A 22331-nucleotide genomic window follows, 5' to 3' on the forward strand; every position below is an offset into this window, starting at 1 on the left:
CCCCCCCCCCCCCCCTCAAACCTATGAGATTTACATAAATAGATAATTTTTTATGGTGTTATCATTAAATTTGATCCCAATTAAAAAGGTTTTGTGATAAAAATAGAATTCAATATCAAACCTATGAGATTTACACAAATAGACAATTATTTATGGTGTTATCGTTAAGTTTGATTTTATTTGAAAATATTATGCGAAATAGTTTTCTCATTAAAAGTTTAGAATTTGATATCAGACAGATCATAACAAGACTTGTCTTGCCACAACTCATAATAAATTTTGAATTGCTCACTAACAGTTTTTTTATGGATAAATTTGCCACAAGTTTCGACGAATCACCTGAACTTTAATACATAGTGCATCTTTTTACACAAATGGCTATTTATGTAAATTACTTAAGTGGTGAAATTTCTTGAACCTAACAATATATTGTGTCGTACTATGGAATAAATTCATAAATTCCGATTGATCTACAACAGTTTTTGATGGAGACAGTTGCCACAACACTCGACAAATCACTACAACTTTAATACGTATAATTGTATCCTTTTATGCAGACGGTTGTTTGTGTTAATTTCTCAATTATAAAATTTCTTGAATCCGATCCATCAATATATTGAATCTTTTAAGGACAAATTACTTAACTACACTCATTTACTTACTTTAATATCCATTTATCCCTACTTATTTCAAAAATCTCTTATTTACCTATGTATCCCCCATGTATCCCGTGCACAACGTTATGTATCCCGCTATGTGGAATGTATCAAACGTTATGTATCCTGTGCACAACACTATGTATCCCGTGCACAATGCTATGTATCCCGCTATGTGGAATGTATCAAACCTAATGTATCCCATGCACAACGCTATGTATCTCGCTATGTGGAATGTATCAAATATAATGTATCCCGTGCACAACGCTATGTATCCCACAAACATCATTTTTAAGGGATTTTTGGTAAATAGAAAACTAGAAAGGATAGGATGTTATTTAGTATTTATAATATGTGGTTCCTATAATTTATACGTACATATTACATTCTTTTACACGAACGATTATTCTATTAATTTCTCAAATGATGAAATTTCTTGAACCAACGACAACATATCCAGTAAAATATCATGAACCCAATCCATCAATATTATTTGGGGAAAAAATGTATCAAATAGCAAACTATTAATTTCAATTAAATGCTATAACCACTGTTTCATTTAATTCTAATATGTAGCAAACACTTGTCATTCGCCTCTCTCCCCATAAATCTCGCTTGCCACTCTCCCTGATCTCGCTCACCACTCTCCCTCGCCTCTCTGTCTTTTATACAAACACAAATGTATAAATTGTGTTTGTGTTTGTATAATGCGAGAGAAAACTGTATATACAAATACAAATACATATCTTTTCGTCCTATACAGTTATAATTATACAAATACAGATCTTTCCCTACTAGTTCTCTTTTGCCTTTCTCTCTTTCTCGCTTCATACAAATACAAAGTATACATTGTATAATTTGTATTTATATAAAGCGAGAGAGATTTGATAGACAAATGTTTTATCTCGATTCAGTTATATACACATTCAAATTTTATGTAGATATACAAATACAATCATTGATACATATACATAGTAATTTCATATATACAATTATCTAATCGATATACATATACAATCATTGCGCTTTTATACAAACGAATGACTGCCTGGGATTTATACAAATCTGATGCTCATAACAAACATAAAATTTGATATAGAACGTAATTATACAAACTATAGCTATAATATATAAATATAATTCTTATGCTTGCTAAATCTAAAATTTACTCGATTATGTTGCCTAGCCCATATATAACAATAACAAGCCCATAGAAGCTTCCACATATATATATGTCCAATTCTGTCTGTTGTCATTCGTAAACCTTCACTTCCCAATCCTGTGTGTGTCTGAAGAGAAGAAGGCGATAATCACAAAGCTGTAAGTCTATTTTCTTCATCTGAAATCATATAAATGTTCATAAATTCTTGATCAAAGAATGATTTTTGGAAAAAAAATAATTCAATTTTTGGTTTTGTTGGTTTTGTGTTTTCCCCTTTTTGCAGGTTCATTTTAATGTTTTAGTGAAAATTGAAATTCCCAAATGAGTTCTAAGGAGAAGTATATAAGGAACAATCGAAGATTAAGATCGGCTAGAATCGATCATGATTTTAATACCCAAATCAGTAGTAAAAGTAATTCTTTAGATTTTTCTGGAATTTCTGAATCTGGGGTTCGTCAATTGAATCCTGAGAGTGAAATAGCTCAACAGTCAAACCCGATTAATGTCGGGTCGGATGGGGATTCGGGTTCGGGTTCGGGGATTGATGAAAGTGGGTTGAATTGCTGTACTGAGGATCAATTGGAAGATATCTTGTTGCAAAATTTGGAGGTTTTGTATAGTGAGGCTGTTACTAAGCTTATGGATTTGGGTTATGATGAGGAAGTTGCTATGAGAGCTATATTGAAAAATGGTCATTGTTATGGTGGGATGGATGTTCTGACGAATATTTTACATAACTCGTTGTCGTATTTGAATAATGGGTATGTAAATAGCGGGAGTTCTTCGAGTGGGGATGAATCAGATCAACCTTTTGTTGATTTAAGACAGTTAGAGGAGTATTCGTTAGCGGGTATGATTTGCTTGTTGCAACAAATGAAACCACATTTAAGTAAAGTGGATGCAATGTGGTGCTTGTTGGTTAGTGATCTTCATGTGGGTAGGGCGAGTGTGATGGAAATTCCTGATGGGAGTGGTCGTATTAATGGGTCGGTGGGTGGTGGTAGTAGTAGTAGTACTAATGTGGAGGGTGTTGCTACTGGTCCTATTGGGGTTGTGCCCGCGATGTGTAGGTTTCATGGGGGCTGGGGTTTTGGGAATAGCACTGGTAATGCATATCCGTTAAATAAGTCTTTTGCAATTACCTCTGATTCTAGTTCACAGAAAGATATTGATTGTCCTAAGAGGTTTAACCTTACTCCGTCGATGAAAACCTTGCTAAAGAGGAATGTAGCTGCGTTTACGGCTGGATTTAGGTCAAACCCAAAGTATATGCAGCGCCAGTCCCGGGTTTCCTCTAGTTCCCTGGCTGATGGTGATCAATCAAGTGGGCTTGCTCAGTCGGGTGGCTCACAAACTTCGAAAAGCCAAGATGTTGTTAACTGTGTGGTAGGTAAATTTCAAGATTTGAATCTTGATGAAAATACACAGCAACAGGGCAAGCGCAATGAAGATCTGGACCAGAAAGATGAGATGCTTCTAAGTTTGCTCGATCAGATAAAGGATCTCGAGAAACAGGTCAAGGAAAGGAAAGATTGGGCGCACCAAAAAGCTATGCAGGCTGCTAGGAAGCTTAGCCATGACTTGACAGAGCTGAAAATGTTGAGGATGGAGAAGGAGGATATCCAGAGAATGAAGAAAGGTAAACCGGCAATAGAAGATGCTACCATGAAGAAATTATCAGAAATGGAGACTAGTTTAAGAACAGCAAGCGCGAATGTTGATCGATCAAACATGTTTGTGAAAACACTTCAGGAGGAGAACGCAGAAATGAAGGCAGAGCTGGAGGCCTCGAAGCTAAGCGCTTCAGAATCTGCGAAAAAATGTGCGGAAGCTGCAAAAAGGGAGAAAAAGTGCTTGAAGAAGCTTGGTGTTTGGGACAAACAGAAAAAGAAGCTTCAGGAGGAAATTGCAGCAGAGAAACAAAAAATTTCAGACTTGCAAAACCAGCTGGCTCAGTCAGGGGTAGCTATAAAGGATGCTGAGGTGTGATCTTTCTTCTCTTTTTCTCCTTGATGTTTACTTGCTATTGTTAATGTTGCTGTGGAAATGCTAACAACATTATACATCACTGTCTGAGAACCGGTTTAAGATTCTTGTGTCCTCATATTACGTGGCATAGCTTTTGTGCTTCCTAAAGGCTTGTCATTATTGGAAGCATTTTCGTTCTAGCCTCAGATATTTGCCTTTTTTTTTTCTTTCCGTATCATGAGTTATTCAGAGTCGCTAGCAAAATCTTTTAGGGAAGATGTATCATGTACTAAGTTTTATCTTTGATCATATGTTGCTTCTCTCCCTATATGACCTTTGCAAACCATAGCCATCCCTAAGTCCGACTAATTGTGTTCTTACAAAAAGAAAAAGATGTTAAATTATGTGAGGAATAGGATCCTACCAGCTCATGTCATCAATAATTCCAAACTTAAGCATACTTGGATGAGGTTAGTACTAGGATGAGTGGCCCGCTGGGAAGTCTTTGTGTTGTATCTTTGACCGACTCAACTAGTTGAGTGAGAGTCATCCAAACTTCGAAGCTAAGTATGCTTGACAAGATTACTACTAGAATTGGTGATCTCCTGTTCAGTCATGTTGTTGTATTCCTCGCGGACTCCAACTAGTTGGAGAATATTGTAAACTACTTAGACATTTAATTATAATAAAGCTGTTCAATGAGTTGATGAACCAATTTTGCAGGTCATCAGAAACCCTATGTTTTTCTTCCTTTTTTCCCACTGTAAATTGTAAGCTATATCTATTTATCACATTGAAACTGGAGGTTGTAAATATGGTGTTTTATGTCAGAAGCTGCAAATTTTTGGACTAAGTAAGAAGCGGGGAGATGCAGCATACACCCCTATACTTTTAAGATTTGGACACGTCTTTCTACCTTCACAAGGTAGGGGTAGGACACTTGCATACACACCAGTCACCACCCTCCCAGACCCCACTTGCGGGACACACTGGGTATGTTGTTGACATGCCCTCCTTTCCCAAAGACATGCCTGGGAGATACGCAACTGTATTTCTCAAAATTGTGACCCTATCAGGTTTCACTTGAGTAGTTCGAAAATGCAGTTTAAACTTCATAAACCTTTTCTTTCGATATGATGAGGCAACTCATCTTGCCTCATCTTAAAAGAAGTACCTAAATTTGCACCATTTGTGCCTTCTATCAGCCAATAGAGACATGTTGCAGTTTCTTTCAATGCAAACAACAGTCGAACTCAGTTTTGTTTTGGAATAGTGGATATCTTTTTTTCTTTTCGAAAGCCTCGTCCATTCATTCATGTTCAAGAACATTCGAAAGCATAGTTGTTCACTCTTATCTGAAAAGGGGTAAAAGGTTGAAAAGAAATGTATGTCAATTCATGTTCATCTTTTTCATGAATTCTTGGCTAATTTTTTGTTCTTTTGTTCTTTTCTTTTCTTTCCTGATAAGTTGTCTGAAAAATGGATGATCATTACAAAATTTTAATTTATTTTCTTAGGATTTTATGAAACCTTACATGAGATTTGTAACACATTTTTTAGTAGAAAAATGTGTCCTACATGTTGTGTTATGCTATAGGATTACTTGATCCTGTTGCATTATTTCGTTCAACATGTGTTTTACTGGGAAAAAAAGAAGGTATTTGTGAACAATAGCAAGTCTCTTTGGCAGATCCCCACAAAGTGTAATTAAATGCGCCTAGGGTTATCGATGTGTCTTTTTATTTCCTACTCTAGTCTATCCTTTCCAGGAGGTTACATAATTTGAACTGTAATAGTTCCTGCGCTGAACTGAACACCACATGATGAACTTGTCAATACATAATGTTGCTAATTTTTGACAGGTCAATTGGAGGCAGGAACAGAAGGCTAGGCAGCAAGCATCGGCACTAGTGGACGAAGAACGACGTTTCAAAGAAGCAACCGAGGCTAACAACAAAAGGAAGCTTGAGGAATTGCGCTCGAAGGCAGAAATAGACTTCCAGCGGCACAAGGATGACTTGCAAAGGCTTGAACAGGATCTTTCTCGGCTTAGAGCATCTACTGAGCTGCAGAATCAGTCTGCTAATGTAGTAACAGGTTCTAATGCGGAACAGCATCCCCATGGAGATATTGCAAGGATGTTACATGAGTTAGCTAATTCCGAGGAGAATTCTCCTGTGAAGGATGACTCTAGGGAGTGTATCATGTGCATGAAGCATGAAGTTTCAGTTGTTTTCCTACCTTGTGCTCATCAAGTTCTGTGTTCCAACTGCAACGACAACTTTGGAAAGAAGGGAAGAGTTGCTAAATGTCCATGCTGCAGGGCTCCAATTGAACGAAGGATCCGTGTCTTTGGTGCAACATCCTAGGCCTTCATCCCAGCTTTTATCATGGCATGCTCGTAAGCAACGGTCATAGACCTTCATCCTAGCTTTTATCATAGCATGCTCGTAAACCGTCGTTTAGACTATAAAACAATGTTTTATTTCCTGCATTATCTTAAAACGTATGCTCGTAGAAGACTATACTATCTTCAAATTTATGCTCATAGAACATATACTAAAGCAAGCAGCAGCTCATTGTGTTGTAATGGGTGCTTTTTATACAGGCATTTCTGAAAATGTTTTTCCCATCGTAGATGGGGCAAGCAAAAAAATAATCTCTTTGATATGTTGCAGGTTCTTATCTTGAAATGTTTTCTTTTTTAACCGTTAGGGTGTGTTGCGTACATGAAAATGCTTTCTTAGAAAATGTTTTTTTTAGAAAAATAAGTGAATTTTGTACTTATTTTCTTGTGTTTGGTACGTAAGCTAAAAATATTGTCTTTGAAATGTGGCCATTCTTATTTTGAAAAATGTTTCTCTTTTAACTTTAGGGTTGAGATGTTTCCTTTTTAACCTTTAGGGTGTGTTTGGTTCGATGAAAAATGTTTTTTACTTATTTCTTGTGTTCAGTTCACAAACAAAAAATATTTTCTTTGAAATGTAGTCGTTCTTATTTTGAAAGATGTTATTCATAAAAATGTTTTTTTTAGAAAAATAAGTGAGTTTTTCACTTGGTTACTTCAGTCCAATATGCTAGCAAAAAATATCATTTTTGAAATGTAGTCATTTTTATCTTCGAATGTTACTTTTTTTTAACCTTTAAGGTGTATTTGTACGATGGAAACGTTTTCTTAGAAAATATTATTTTAGAAAAATAGGTGAGTTTCTTAGTTATTTAATTATGTTCGGTAACAAAAATATTCTCTTAGCAGTTCTTATCTTGGAATGTCTCCTTTTTAACCTTTAGGGTGTGTTATTTGTGTGACGAAAAATATTTTTTTTCAAAAAAAAATCTCTTTCAAATGTAGCAGTTTTTATCTTGAAATGTTTCTTTTTTAACCTTTAGGTGTTTTGTGCTAAAATGTTCTTTTAAAAAAAAAAAAAAAAAACTTAGGGTGTGTTCAATATGATGTGAAAATGTTTTCGTTTTTTTTAGGAAAATAAATATTTTTTTACTTTTTTTTTTGTGTGTTTGGTACGTAAGCAAAATACTATCTATTTTTTTTTTTTATACATAATCTAGACAAACACAATAGAAGGTAGAGTTGTACGGTGGTTGGGATAGGAGCTATGAGGTGGGGGTGGGGGTGAAGATGAGGTGTCATAAAGGGCAGGGAGGACAAAATAGGAAAATCATTTTTCTCATTTTGAATGAGCTTATTTTATGAAAGAAAATATTATTTAAAATATTTGACTAATCAAACATGAAAAAATGGAAATATTTTCATTCATACCGAACACACCCTCTGATCTTAAGAAAAATCAGGATTGCTGTTTTTTACCTATCAAATTATGATTTTGGGACTAGTAGTATTGGTGAAAGCACAACTATCTACAGCGTAATGCCTCCTTCCCCGAGCTTTGGTTCAGTAGTAAGAGCGTAATGCCTCCTTCCCCGAACTTTGATTTAGTAGTAAAAACATAGTGTGTGGTGTGCGTGTCACGAATTTAAATCTTGTTATGGATCAATGTCCGTGAATTTTAATTACTCACTCTTTCTAACTTATTTGATAAAGCTTTTTCGTTTTAGTCCGTATGAAAAGATTGATAGTACTTTAACCTTCTCTTTTCACCCCAATGAAATGGTCAATATAACTACACAAATATTAGTGACTCGTTTTAGATCACAAATATCAGAAGTTTTATTCTTCCTTTCTTTAATTCGCGATCACTCAAAGTGCACATCACATAAATTGAAACCGATGAGTATCATGCCCCGATTATAATGTGACACGTGTCGCAAATGAGTGATCGACACATGGTACAATTTGGACGGATGGTTTATAAGAGAGGGGAAGTTGAGGTGCACGAGAAAGAATCAAAAGTCAAGTGTTTATAAATTATAACAGCCCAGCTGTTTTGAGAACAACATCACACATGATACCTTTTTTCTCAACTCGATGTTCGATATTTGCACTAAAGTTTTAATTTTTTGGATTCGTATTGAGTAAAACTCATAAAAAAGGGAAGCGATTCCTAATAATATTATATCATACGCAAAGCTTGAACTTGAATCCTTTAAATTGAAGTAAAGAAATAATCATATTCATTCCACCACAATCTTTGTTATAAGTACATACGATTATTATAATCCTAATGAAACATACACAATAATCTTTACTATGAGTGAGTTTAACAAACACTTTTTTATTCATTTAGCTAGGGATATTTATATTGGAGGTCTGACTAATTAAGATTTAAGTCATTTAAAACCTATTAAAAAGAAGAAAAAAAAAAGCTCCCCGTCAAGATTTTTTTTTTTATATATATTTAGAACTCAAATTCGATCTCAAATCTTATTCATCCCACCCTTTTAAGAAAAAGTAAAAATTTCCCCAACTATTTTTCCATTAGTAGCTAATTAGTTAAAATCAACTACTTTTTCACCCTTCACAGCTTATAACCCGTGATATCTTACTGGAATAATTTGAAAGGGTATACACAATAATTCAGCGAAGAGTTTATGTTTTGTGTACTAATAATTAATATAAATAATTTTTATATTTATATAACTAGATATCATAAATGTTATTGACAATAACAGATCGAGTAATAATACGTTATAATCGGTTAAATTATAGAGAACATATTATGGCGAGAGGTGGCTCTTTCACGCTTATGAGCATTGATGTCCTCCCATAGATTAATTTTTTAAAACATTTTTAGTGTATGTAATTTTAATTATTTTGTGAAATCAAGTAGTATAAAATTTCTGTCTAATAACGTTGAAATTAGTTTTTATTATGTATTCTTTGGTGACTATTTAATTTTTTTTTCCTCTTATAAAGTATTATACATGTCTGGTAAATCATTATAATTCCATTCGTGAACATTCTACAAAAACCATAATTGTTAAACAAGTAAAATGTCTTAATTATATAAAAAAAAATTGTAAAAAATCTATGTAAATTTGCTCGTTGGAAATTCATCTTGACTCGAAATGAGAGCATGTTTAAAAAGGAATCTTAGTAGATCTAACTAACCTAGTAGATTATTGTACGAATCACGACAACTATAATATCCAACATATAATATACGTAGATCTTATTATTACATCGTGTGTGAAGGTAAGATAATCACTTCCTTTCACCTAAATATTTTTCCACATAAGTCAATTTTACTTTCTAGTTTCTTCTCTATTATATTTTGACTTTATTTTGTCCATATATTAAAAAGCTAGTGAACATATTTAATATCTCAAACTAACTTTATTAGGAAACATGTGAACATACCAAACATCACACCTCTCTCTTTTTAAATGTAATAAATTTAAAGCAATGAAATCCCTCCTCTATAAATCCCAATAATTTTCAAGAAACAATAACCTCTCATTTATACATATTTTTGCATGGCCTAACCATTTTATAACTCAAAAAAAAAAAGGTACAAAAATACCCAATATGGTAGTGGAAATGGAGGTGAATAATGGAGAAAATACTACTAATAATTGGGTACCAATTATGAAGAAATTACACATGAATGTTATTGGTGAAAAAATGAAAAAATTTCCAAAATTAACATGTAGAACAATTTGGAGAGTTGGTAAAGAAGATCCAAGAAGGGTAATTCACTCACTAAAAGTTGGAATTTCATTAACATTGGTTTCATTGTTGTATTTGATGGATCCATTGTTCAAAGGATTTGGAAGTAATGCTATTTGGGCTGTCATGACTGTGGTTGTTGTTCTCGAATTCACTGCAGGTAATTATAACAATGTCTTTTTTTATACTATCAATATAGTTTAACGTGTTATCACTAAATTTTTATCAACTCGTATATATTCCTAAACGTCTAGATATGTAAGTCTTTTGAATAAATTTACTTGTAATCGTGTTACACGTAACTTGATTATACAAGTATATATATTTTTATATTATCAGTATATAAAAGTTAAATTCGTATATTTTTTGTTTTAATAATAGGGGCAACATTGTGCAAAGGGCTAAATAGAGGATTGGGAACACTATTAGCAGGATCATTGGCATTTTTGATTGAATATGTTGCCACAAAAACTGGCCACGTATTTAGAGCTATATTTATTGGAGCTGCACTTTTTTTTATTGGTAAGATTTTATTTTATTAGTTGATGCAATAGAAGAATTTATTTTTCAGAAATTAAAAAAAAATGTTATTTCCAAGATTTCATCAGTTATTAGAATTAACAACACATAAAAAAAGAAGGAAAAATTGATTCGTTTTGTTGAATTATATTCCATCTGTCTACTTTTAAGTGTCATGTTGCGTTTTCGAAATTCAATTTGACTAATTTTTAAAGTTAAATTAGATTACATTAATTTGATTACTTAAAACAAAAAATTTAGATATTCAAAAAACTATACGAAAAGTACTATAAATTCCATTTTTTTACATATCAATATGATGAAAAAATACATCGTAAAATGTTAGTCAAAGTTATTATCGTTTGACTCTAAAAAAAGAAAATTATGACAATTAAAAATGGACGGAAATAGTATGATCATTTCATTTTTTAGACATGAAATATTTTTATTTACTTAATTGTACGTCTTTAACATGCCTCCACACGTGTTGGATCAAATTCTTTTTCATATAGTTCAAATACTGTGATTTTTTAAAAGAAAATAATTGTTGGTGACATGTATTTAAATGTAATTGTGTGATAATCTCATATAAAAGCTATTGGACGATTAGTTTAGTATTTAGGTAATTATCTTTTCGACATATTTGCTGTTTTTTATTTATTTACCTATTTGATTTTCTATTTGACAGGTGCTACAGCGACGTACATGAGATTTATTCCTTACATAAAGAAAAACTATGATTATGGCGTGGTGATATTCCTCTTGACTTTTAATTTGATTACTGTATCAAGCTATCGTGTTGATAACGTATTAAAAATCGCGCACGAACGTTTTTATACCATAGCTATTGGTTGTGGTATTTGTCTCCTCATGAGCCTATTGATATTTCCAAATTGGTCAGGTGAAGACCTTCATAATTTCACTGCTGCTAAGTTTGAAGGCTTAGCAAAATCCATTGAAGGTAAGACGGGTATTTTATAAATACGTAATTATCTTAAATATATTAATTATTTCTTTATTTTTTGACTGCATGGAAGAGACAATTTAATGATGGGATATTAGCTCTTTTGATTTTTCAGTTATTGATAAATTTTTATTTCGGTTCTTGTGTTATCTCATTAAGATATATTTAATTAATTACAAATGTGTGTTTTTAGTACTTTTATATAGGAATTATGTTATGCTACTTGGATTATATTTAGAACAATATTACAATAATATCGAGTAATTAATATATAATATAAGCTTAATATAACACACTCATAAAAGTGTACATTCTAACTAATTTAAGGTTAAATGTATCTAGTCAAACATCATAAGGATCGATCAAAATCATAATTATTTACCCATAACCAAGAGATATATCAGAAGTGATTATTAATGATCTATTGTTTTATTTTTCGAATTTTGCTAATTCTACTTACTAAGAACATTCTATCTTCTATGCACTATCTTTTAGGTGATCTGATTATACAAAAGGTTCTTTTAAAATTCATCTCATATTCTACACTAGCATAGCTATACTATAAGTCACATAAACTATGTCTTAATTATTTGATCATGACTAATTATAGTATCCTTCGGGGTGACCCAGTGGTTTGGGCTTGAGACTTCCATGTTGGAGATCTCAAGTTTGAAATCCCTTGCCAGCGAAAGCAAGGGGTTTGTCTTCTTGGTCGAGCTCGTCGCATCAGGCTTGCCTAGTGTGGGTTACCTCTTCTATGTAGTTTGCGAGCTATTACATAGGAGCGAGGTTTTTACCCTGTGCGCACCCAAAGGGTAACGGTTGCGTGGTCATAATTTTTTATTATATATGTATAGTTTTATTTGATGCTACATAATTCAATTATACTTTTATATATTAATGAATTATACTTTAAACTTATATATAAACTATATATGCAGCTTGTGTTAATGAGTATTTCAGTGATGAGGAACAACAAAAAACCAAAGAAAATTCTTCAGATTTGGAGGATCCTATTTACAATGGTTACAAAACTGTATTGGATTCAAAATCATTTGATGAGACCTTGGTAAGTTCTTGAATTTCCTCATTATAATTAAATACTATAATGTTTTATATTTGTCCTTAAACATTCCTTTATAATATGCATAACCTAATAACTCAAAAGAGCTAAAATTCAAAACATATAAACTTCATGTCCTGAACCCACTGTTAGTATATGACCAAAAGTAAACAATTCTGCATAGTCATTATAAATTGTTTATTATATATATTTCTTATTTTGTCAGTGATTATAGACGAATATAAATTATTGTAAAATTCTGCATACGCCACTGTCAGTATATGACCAAAATTAAACAATTGAAATATGATTGGAGCAGGCATTATATGCAAGTTGGGAGCCAAGACATTCAAGACATTGTTATAGGTTTCCATGGCAACAATATGTTAAATTGGGAAATGTTCTACGCCATTTTGGATATACAATTGTTGCTCTTCATGGTTGTCTTCAAACTGAAATTCAGGTACCTATGACTTAATTCTTTTCTTTTGTTGATTGATTCTATTATATGTTCATCTTTCTATTATTGTAGGCATAATACATAAACATGTCTTTAACTTGGCTTCAACCGACATCTGTGCCCTCCAACTTTGGGTGCACACAAGTAGACATTTAAACTTGTATAAAATTGAACAAGTAGACACACGCGTCCTACATGGCATAATACACGTAGGATGCCATGTAAAACACAAAATTGCCATGCAGGATGCCACGTAAATGATTGTGTCTATTTGTTCAATTTTGTATAAATTTAAGTGTCTACTTATGCACACCCAAAGTTAGAGGCATAGAATGTCAATTGATGAAGTCAAGTTAAAGGGCACGTTTATGTATTATTATATATGCCATTATTTTATTAATCTATTTTTTGCGCGAGGGGGAAGGGGAGAGTCTAGGACCTAGGATGTGTTTGGTACGAAAGAAAATGTTTACTTGAAAATACGTGATTTTCTTACTTATTTTCTGGTGTTGAACGAAACCTTTGGCTTACCCTAATTTTCCAGGGAATGAACTATCATTCAATGTATATTGATTGAGAATCTGTGTAGGATCATTATAACATAAGCAAAAAATTATTTCAAGAACATCGATCTATGTATAATCTAAACAAACTATGGATTGAGGTGGGGGTGGGCGAGTTTGGTATGAAAGAAAATATTTCTTACTTATTTTCTTGTATTTGATAAGTAAACAGTAAATTAAATATTATATCAAGACCATTTGTATATAATCTAGGTAAACACTATGTGGGTGAGGGTCGGGATAGGGTGGTCGAGATCAGGGGGGTTGATAGGAAGGAAACAATTAATGTGGAATGTTACTTACGGAAACTTGTTATATAAAATGAATACATGAAGTTTGGTGATGATCATTATTTAAGTTTCATATATTGACTCATGTCCAAAGATTTTTAACTATAGTATGTTAGTTATTACTTTTATATCGTTTTGATTTACGTATAATTATGTCATAAGTGATCTGATTATGTAAATATTTTTTTATTCAGACTCCTCGATCGGTTCGAGCAATGTTCAAAGATCCATGCATAAGACTCTCAGGAGAAGTAGCAAAAGCTCTAAAGGAATTAGGAGATAGCATGAGATATCGTAGACATTGTTCACCAGAAATTCTATCTGATCATCTTCATGAAGCTTTACATGACCTCAACAAAGCAATAAAATCCCAACCAAAACTCTTCATTGGTTCAAAAAACAACACAAACAAGCTAACCCTAGCGACTGTCGTTTCTAAAGGACAGTCTGGTGCACTAAACTCTCGTAGGGTTTCCTTATCAAGCGTGAAGACGGACACGTCTGCGTTGCTTGATTGGAAATCCAAATTAAGAGGTGGTAGTAGTACTACTCATGAAAATTTAAAATTGAGGCCAACATTGAGTAAGATTGCTATAACAAGTCTTGAATTTTCAGAGGCATTGCCATTTGCTGCTTTTGCTTCTTTGTTAGTGGAAATTGTGGCAAGACTTGATCTTGTTATTGAAGAAGTTGAAGAATTGGGAAGAATTGCACATTTCAAAGAGTATAATGATGATGATGAACATCATGTTGTTGTGGAAATTGATAAAAAAAATTCGAAGCCTTTACCAAATCAATTGCCAACTCAGGATTCAGGAGATTAATTAATTAATTAATTGCCATTAAAAAATATAATTTTCATGGTTGATCTATTGATTAGTGAAATGTACTAATTATTAAGATATATACTTGTATGATTGATGACTTATTTTTCTTATTTGGGTTGAAATGGTATTTTCCAATGTCACGTCATTAAAGAATGACTGCGATATATCACTTTTCGGCTTGAATGACCTTTTGAGTTAAATAATATGTTTTCATCTATCTTTAATGTTAATAAGTTATGTTTAAATGAAACTCCAGCTTATAGTGAAAAACAAACACTTTAGAAGTATTTTCATTTGCCAAAAATAACACTAACAAATTAATTCTAGTGATTGTCGTCTCTAGAGACAGTTCCGTGCACTTAGCTCTCGTAAGGATTTCCTTATCGATTCTTTTGCTCGAGTGGAAATCCAAATTAAGAGGTATAGTAGTACTCATGGAAATTCAAAAAAGAATTATGGAAGGAAGTCATTGTGGCCACTGGCCAACATTGTGTAAGACTGCTATTACAAGTCTTAAATTTTCAAAATATTGCCATTTGCTAGTGGAAATTATGTCAAGCCTTGATCTTGTAGAAATCAATATGAATGTTTCATATGGAAATCAAAGCAAGGTTTGATCTAGTAGAAATCGATATGAAAATTTTTTATGAGGACCTCCGTAATGAATTGGGGAAGCATTACATATAGTTCCACCATTTTAAGACATATTTTTGCATTTACGAGCAAACCTTTAGGAATAAAGCGGCTTTCTTGGTTTTTCGTATGTATTATCCCATTGATCTGGCGCCTTAAAGCACCCAAAAAAAATTTCTGAAAAAACTTTATGAGGACCTCCGTAATGAGTTGGGGAAGCTTTACGTATAGTCCCACAATTTTTAGGGCATATTTTCGCATTTACGAGCCAACTTTAAGGAATTACGTGACTTTCTTAGTTTTTCGTGTGTATTAGCCCATGGATCTGGCGCCTTGGAGCACCCAGTTTTTTTCTTCTTCTGAAAAAACTTTATGCGGACCTCCATAATGAATTAGGGAAGCTTTACGTATAGTCCCACCATTTTTTATAGAATATTTTCACATTACAAGCCAACTTTTAGGAATTACGCAACTTTCTTAATTTTTCATATGTATTAGCCCATGGATCTGGCGTCTTGGAGCATCCAATTTTTTCTTCTAAAAAAGCTTTATGAGGATCTCCGTAATTAATTGGGAAAACATTATGTTTAGTCCCACAATATTTATAGCATATTTTCGTATTTACATAGTCTTTAGATATTTGAACTTGGAACCACTAAGGGTTAAGTTGTAGTAGAATAGATAAGATGCTTTCATTCTTAATTAAATATTTCGTATTTAAGGTTTGATTATAAAAAATCTGAATTAATCGAAACTCCAATTCAAAGTCTGAATGGAAAAAAAAAAGATGCTTTAAACTTGGGATCAATCATTTAAGCATCCTCTTGGGGACAACAAAAGTTAATTCATCAACTTATAGAAGAGGGCATGTGGCAATATAGACTTGGTAATTTCATTGTCAAAAACACTGTGACGACAGTGATGGATCAAATGTTTGATTGTTCATTTTTGGTTCTGTTCATTTTATTTTTTTGGTCAAAAATTGAAAAATTATTTTATGATTGATAGCATATAGTGTAGACTTCTAAGTCAAAATTTTGCATTTAATTATGTGTTGAAAGTATGTGGGCTACTACTCTTGGATTTTTTGTTAGGTCAACAGATAAGGCAATAGATTGAGACCTTGGTATAATTATTGTACAACATAATTACATACTTGTACAAAAGAATTTTCATGAAGATTAGTGTGAAACTTTTATTATAACCGATAATCTATCAGAAACAATCTTTTTATTTTCATAAAAAGTAGGAGTAACGTATGTGTATACTGTATACCCATCTTTTTCAGATCCATTTATAAAATTATATTGCGTATGTCGTCGTCATCGTTCAGTAAAACTTTTCTTCCCATATTTAAAAGTTCTACATATTAATCATCAAGGAATTCATTAATTGTCCATTTTTTAGAGTTATACACTATAAACAAAATAACTTTTAGTGACAATAAATTTACACACGGACAAAGAGTGCTAAAGCCTTATTAGTTAATTGCCATTGGATCTAATGTATCTAAAAGCTTTAGGGACATTTACAAAGAGTAATAATTGTCCATAAAAATATTTAAAGCAATTAAACTATTGTCATTAATTAATCGTTGTTAAAAATCATTTTTAATATAGCCATGTTAATGAAATGTGAAAATGTATAAGAATACTTAAATGAAAAAAATAGATGTAACTGCAGTTCATTCGGAATCAACAGTCAATCGTATTTTCGATAGGTGCAATTGACAGTTGAATCTAATTTTGACCATTATTTTTATATTCATAATTGTGTGAAAATATGGTTCCAAGTTGGTCAAAATAGTAGCTTTGAGTTTCTCAACCTCTTAACATTAGATCAATCAATTATATTTCTTGATTGGGTGGAGAAGAAATATAACTCAGCAATCAATAGTCACCTTGATATAATGTACGTCATCAGTTCGAACCGTGCAAGCTTCAAGAATTTTTTATTTTTTCCTCCGACGTTCGATATTCACTTTGAAATTTGAATAATTGATCAAATTCTCGCCGAAAATTTTCATTTGGGAAGGGAGAGATAATTTGTTTCTTATCGAAAATAATTTTATTCTAGTCAAGACTCTTGAATCTGAGACCTCCGATTAAGAATGGAAGGAACCTTACTATATATTTCAACCAACAGTGGATATACCTTGCCCCAAGCAATATCACGGGACACTACTTCATCGAAATGTTTTTACTAATATTAAAAAAAGAATGACACCTGATCTTATGATCATAGTTTTTTTTTATTAATTTGTTTCCCCTACTTTTGAATGGCATAGCCACATATAGTCTAGGGTGGTCCATCGACACTCTTTGTCGAAATTTATATAAAAAATTATATGAAATATGTCAGTAAAAAATTATTTTCATATGTGTATATTAAATTTTGAATATTCTTGATAAAAATTTTGACCTAGCATGTTGAAACAAATATATATATATTAGATAGTTGACCTTGTGAGAACATATGCTCAAATTTTCAACTCTAATCAAACAAATATTCTCTCTTATAGTCACCTTTTTAAAATTGATTGCCTTTTTTTTTTTCTTCCCAAGCAACTAGACTTGCCAAAAACTTCAACTTGATTTTTTTTTCTTTTAAAAAAGGAAAGGTATATTTTAAAGAAAAAAAGAATATTATTGTACCATGTTCTTTTTTAAAAAAATAAAATTAAAATACTTCATCCCAAGGAGTATAAAATGAGAGAAAGATTGATTGTTAAAGTTTTTGAGACTTTACACATAAGAGTTCAGAAGATAAATTACAAGAGATATTTGTAAGGTCATTTTTTTCTATCTAAATTATAGAAGGTTATATTCGTCATTTTCTCCAGCAAACGACAAATCATGTTTATGTCGAACCTTATGATTAGGTTTGGGTTCTATTGAACCGAGCAAACCACTTCCAAGCCTAGCTTAATCAAGCTTATTATAATATCAAGTGGAATCAAATCAAATTTGAATTGAGTATAGACAAGCTTGTTTAGTATTGTACCGAGCTTACTAGAGTTAGTTACAACATCGAGTTGAGCTCACGATTCTCAACCCCCTAAAGATGATTTCTTTTCATGTATTCAAATATGAGTAGACAGAGCTACCCATATGCTTATTGCTGGTGAAATTTATTAAGATGCACACAAGTTAATCCACACAATAATAATTATCAACAACAAAAAAATATCTCTTTTTTTTTTCAAAATTATTATCTCTTATTTCACTAATAAAGCGACCCGTTAAAAGTACATTTAGAAGAACTTGTTCCAACTTCCATCTATAAGTCCAACATATTAATAGTAGTAGGACCTAAATTTTACCTACTCAAATTCTCAACTACTAGTTTTCTTAAATATTTTCTGCATTTAATTGTCTACAAATTAAAACTAACTCCTCATTGCCTCAATCATTTGGATATACAAAAAGATCATGTGCTTTTTTGCCTTAAATAATTCGTAATTAACATAATTTTTTAATAATTCATCGTTAATCCATCGTTGATAAAAATTATTATATTTTTTGTTATTTAACTATAGAAATTGTCCGTCACTAGTTATTATTATTATTGTTGTTGTGTCCTTTTTGATAGGCAAATACATTTTGCTATTAAATTCTTATATCCATTTATTGACCAATATTTTAAGTGTGTTTGGTTGGCAAAAGAATGTCTGCTGGCAAAGTCTTACTTGTGAATTGTCATTCTTAGTATTAATTAAAAAATAATAATGTATTGATGAATTATTTAAATGATATGTAAAATATCATTTAAACAACACATATTCTTGCATCAAGCAAAAACAACACATAATTCGATACAGATTCAAAATTCAAAGATTATGAATTCGAGTTTTGAAATTTTACTAAAATATATTTTGTTTATTAGTTTTGAAATTGAAAGTATTGATCGGCAAAGATAAATTAACAATTTGAAATATATGCATTTTGAATTTTAGCCCTATTAAATTATTAAATTTTAACTTAATGATTAGTATATATTTAATCTAAAGTTATTGAGTTCTGTAAAATTTATCCATCACTAGTATTCATTTCTCGTTGACCAATTCGATTGTTTTTGTGTTTCAAACTCAAATCATGATTAAAATACTGATTATGTAAGATTCGAGCAGTAAAGCTCAAGTTAAAAAAATAACTCACTATTATTGAATAAACTTTAGTTGTTTATGTGAGTGTTAACTTACCAACTTTATAATATATGTCACTTACCAACTTTATAATAAAAAGATAATTTACTGCTCTAAACACTTTGCCCAATTAATTTACAAAATATACAAAAAAAAAAATAAAAATAAATAAATATATATATATATATATATATATATATATATATATTATTTTATTTTTTTGGACCCCACAATTTTAGACAATATTTCATCAATTGGTTGACCAACTGATACACTATATGGACCCAATATTCCAAATTAGCCGAAATATTATTATTCTCTTCTTTTCAACAAAACTTTATCTACTTTCACTATCAAAGATAAATTATTATTACGAGGTTTTTTACTTTATTTTATTTTATTTTCAATTAAAAATAAATAATAGTAATCTTTAAATAAAGACCTTTGGTCTTTCTCTTTTACTATTTTTTCTATGAATAAGAAAATAATTAAATAGAAGTTATAAATCAGTATAAATATGAAATAATTGTATTTCTTTAATATATGTATCGAATAATTTTAATCAAATCTTGAACAGATAAAAAGAATTACGCACTATTTATTTCTCAATCCAAAAATATTTTATCATGTGATATAAAATTTCATATTGTTGACTATCTAAATAATTAGCTTAGATTTGTCAAACAAAAATCTAGAATTATAGTGCCATATATATGGTAAGGACAAATATAGGTAAGCTAATTTTCCCTTGAAGTCTACATATTTAAAAGTTTTAAAAATTTATGGAGAGGGAAAAGAAACTACATATGTGGTCGATACAAAAGGAAAGTATTTTTCAATTTTTATATTTAATTGTAAAATATTTTGAAAAAAAAAATCTCTAAAAAAATGAATTCATTAAAATCTAAAAAATAATTTCTCTTAGAAAACCAAATCTTCTTTATATATAAATAGCATTTCTCGTTCATTATCTCCTCTTAATTTTCAAAATCTACTCCCTAACTTCCGACTCCACCCTCCCCTCCAACCCCAATCTCTCAACCTCCAACCACCACTCCTTTCAAACTTATATTAGCAATATAAGATTAGAGTACGATAACTTTATGATATTTAATCAATTTTTTACGAATTACATGATATTTCTGTGCTATTACTGCAATATCGTAAAGCAACTCTTGAGATTCGCGTGAAAACAACGCGATTAATAGTGACGTAGTCAGAGATTTCACTAAACGAGTTCAAAATATGAAAAAAAAAACACACGAAGAAATTAAGGAGATTGGATCAACATCTATATATACATAAGAAAAAAAATTAACCTCGAATGTATTTTTTTTTATTGCCCCCACTTAGCTCCGCCCTTGAATCAGAGCACGGTCAAATGACTTGGGGGGTAAAAGGGTCATAAGAGAGTATGGAAAGAGTCCAAATCCTAGTGGTGATAATATTCAACTTAGGCTTGACCTTTTTGGGAGGGTGTAAAAACAAAAACAAATAGTCAGACGCAGTAACCCAAAAACAACGATAAAGACAAAAGCAACCCATAAAATAAAGACAAAATATGCCCCTCGATACCCACTACGTTGACCCTACCCCCTCCTCCCCTACCACAATTTATTTTTTAAAATTTAGACCTAAAATTGTCCATTAACTATCATCGCAACGTTGGGATTGAGGGCAATCTCACTTGATGAGTTAAAGTGACGATGTTCAAAATCTTGTCAATATATAATGTAGAATTCTCTTCCCCTCTCCTGATATAGTTAACAAGGGCAAATGTAGTGTATTACTTACGGTTAATAGTGGAATTAAAAATTTAAATAAAGAAATTTGAAATATTACAAAGGGGTGGATATAGAGTATTACTAACGAGTAATTGTGAAGTTAAAATTTTTATTGAAAAATTGGATACAACAAAATAATTCAGATTCCACTTATAGCATTGAATCCCAATCTTAGGGATTTAGAAAACCCAGTAACTTTTGATTAAATATTGTATTATATTAAAGAAAATCTTATTTATTATGTAAAATATTTAATTACGAACTCAATAACGCTAAGATAGATTATGTGTTTGATGACAGTTTGATTTAGACGTTTAATTAACTTTAAATTATATTTTTATCTCTAGATTTGATTAGAAAAATTATTAATTGAGATTTGATTGAAAGGTCAAAATTCTTTTACCCTTAACTAAGTGTTTTGACTTTTGAGTTAATATTTTTTGATAAAGAGTGTTTAATTTTACATTAAGCTTATCCAATGAGGCTTCAAATTAATCCTGCTAGCAAATTTTAAATGTCAGAAGAATTTAAGTGAGAGAAAAAAACACCACTATTTTAATGTCGCTAATATCTTGCCTTTTTCATTTACTATGTGCGTAATAATTACTATTTTATGGTAATTTTAGCTAGTTAAATTCGGATATATGAATTTTATAAATCTTTTCGTCTCATTCGTAGTCAGCAATTGAAAAATAATTATCACAATTTACGTAAAATATTTAACAACTACCTTTTTTTTCTTTCAAATTCACATGTACTAATCAATTAGTGGAGTTAGTGTAATAAGATGCTGAAGATATAAATAATTGTAAAAAAAAAAAAACATTCTTATCACTACATTGTTAATAACATTTTGTAGAGGGATGTGTCAAAGTTTTAAAAGATGATATGAACCTAAATCGTATTATAAAACTCATTTAGATGAAAGTCAAGTATTATCACTGGTGGAATAAATAAGATTCTTTTATTTATATTTAAATCTTTTAGGTTTGAATCTTAGATGTAAAAGAGGTTTTTATAGTAAATATTTTTCTTAATGAACCTCACGAGAAACACAGTATCAGACTAATTGGAATAAATACATCTTAATACAAATATCAAACATCTAGTGAAAAATTCAAGAAAAGAAATGAAACGTTCATACCCTTGATTCAAGTAAAATCATTACAAAAACAATTCGAAAAAAAGAAAACAACACAAGTGATAAATGACT

General features: G+C 31.1%; 2 protein-coding genes across 3 annotated transcripts; both read left to right on the top strand.

The window, feature by feature from the left end:
• The first annotated feature begins 1867 nt into the window (after positions 1-1867).
• On the top strand, positions 1868-6339 carry LOC125841319 (MND1-interacting protein 1-like). Of its 2 annotated transcripts, XM_049520430.1 has the most exons (4): positions 1868-1976; positions 2102-3801; positions 5649-6157; positions 6207-6339. In XM_049520430.1, exons 2-3 carry the CDS (start codon positions 2140-2142, stop codon positions 6153-6155), a joined length of 2169 nt encoding a protein of 722 aa, XP_049376387.1. In that variant the 5' UTR covers positions 1868-1976; positions 2102-2139; the 3' UTR covers positions 6156-6157; positions 6207-6339. The 2 variants fall into 2 exon arrangements, with proteins under 2 accessions (XP_049376387.1, XP_049376386.1); XM_049520429.1 differs by having other exon boundaries at positions 5649-6339.
• Positions 6340-9643: 3304 nt separating this feature from the next.
• On the top strand, positions 9644-14708 carry LOC125842619 (aluminum-activated malate transporter 12-like). Its single transcript, XM_049521936.1, has 6 exons — positions 9644-10031; positions 10253-10393; positions 11079-11351; positions 12296-12423; positions 12737-12880; positions 13925-14708. The coding sequence occupies exons 1-6, from the start codon at positions 9731-9733 to the stop codon at positions 14552-14554; spliced, it is 1617 nt and encodes a 538-aa protein (XP_049377893.1). The 5' UTR covers positions 9644-9730; the 3' UTR covers positions 14555-14708.
• Positions 14709-22331: the final 7623 nt, after the last annotated feature.

The sequence above is a fragment of the Solanum stenotomum genome, chromosome 10 (assembly GCF_019186545.1).
Source record: "Solanum stenotomum isolate F172 chromosome 10, ASM1918654v1, whole genome shotgun sequence".
Lineage (NCBI taxonomy): Eukaryota > Viridiplantae > Streptophyta > Magnoliopsida > Solanales > Solanaceae > Solanum > Solanum stenotomum.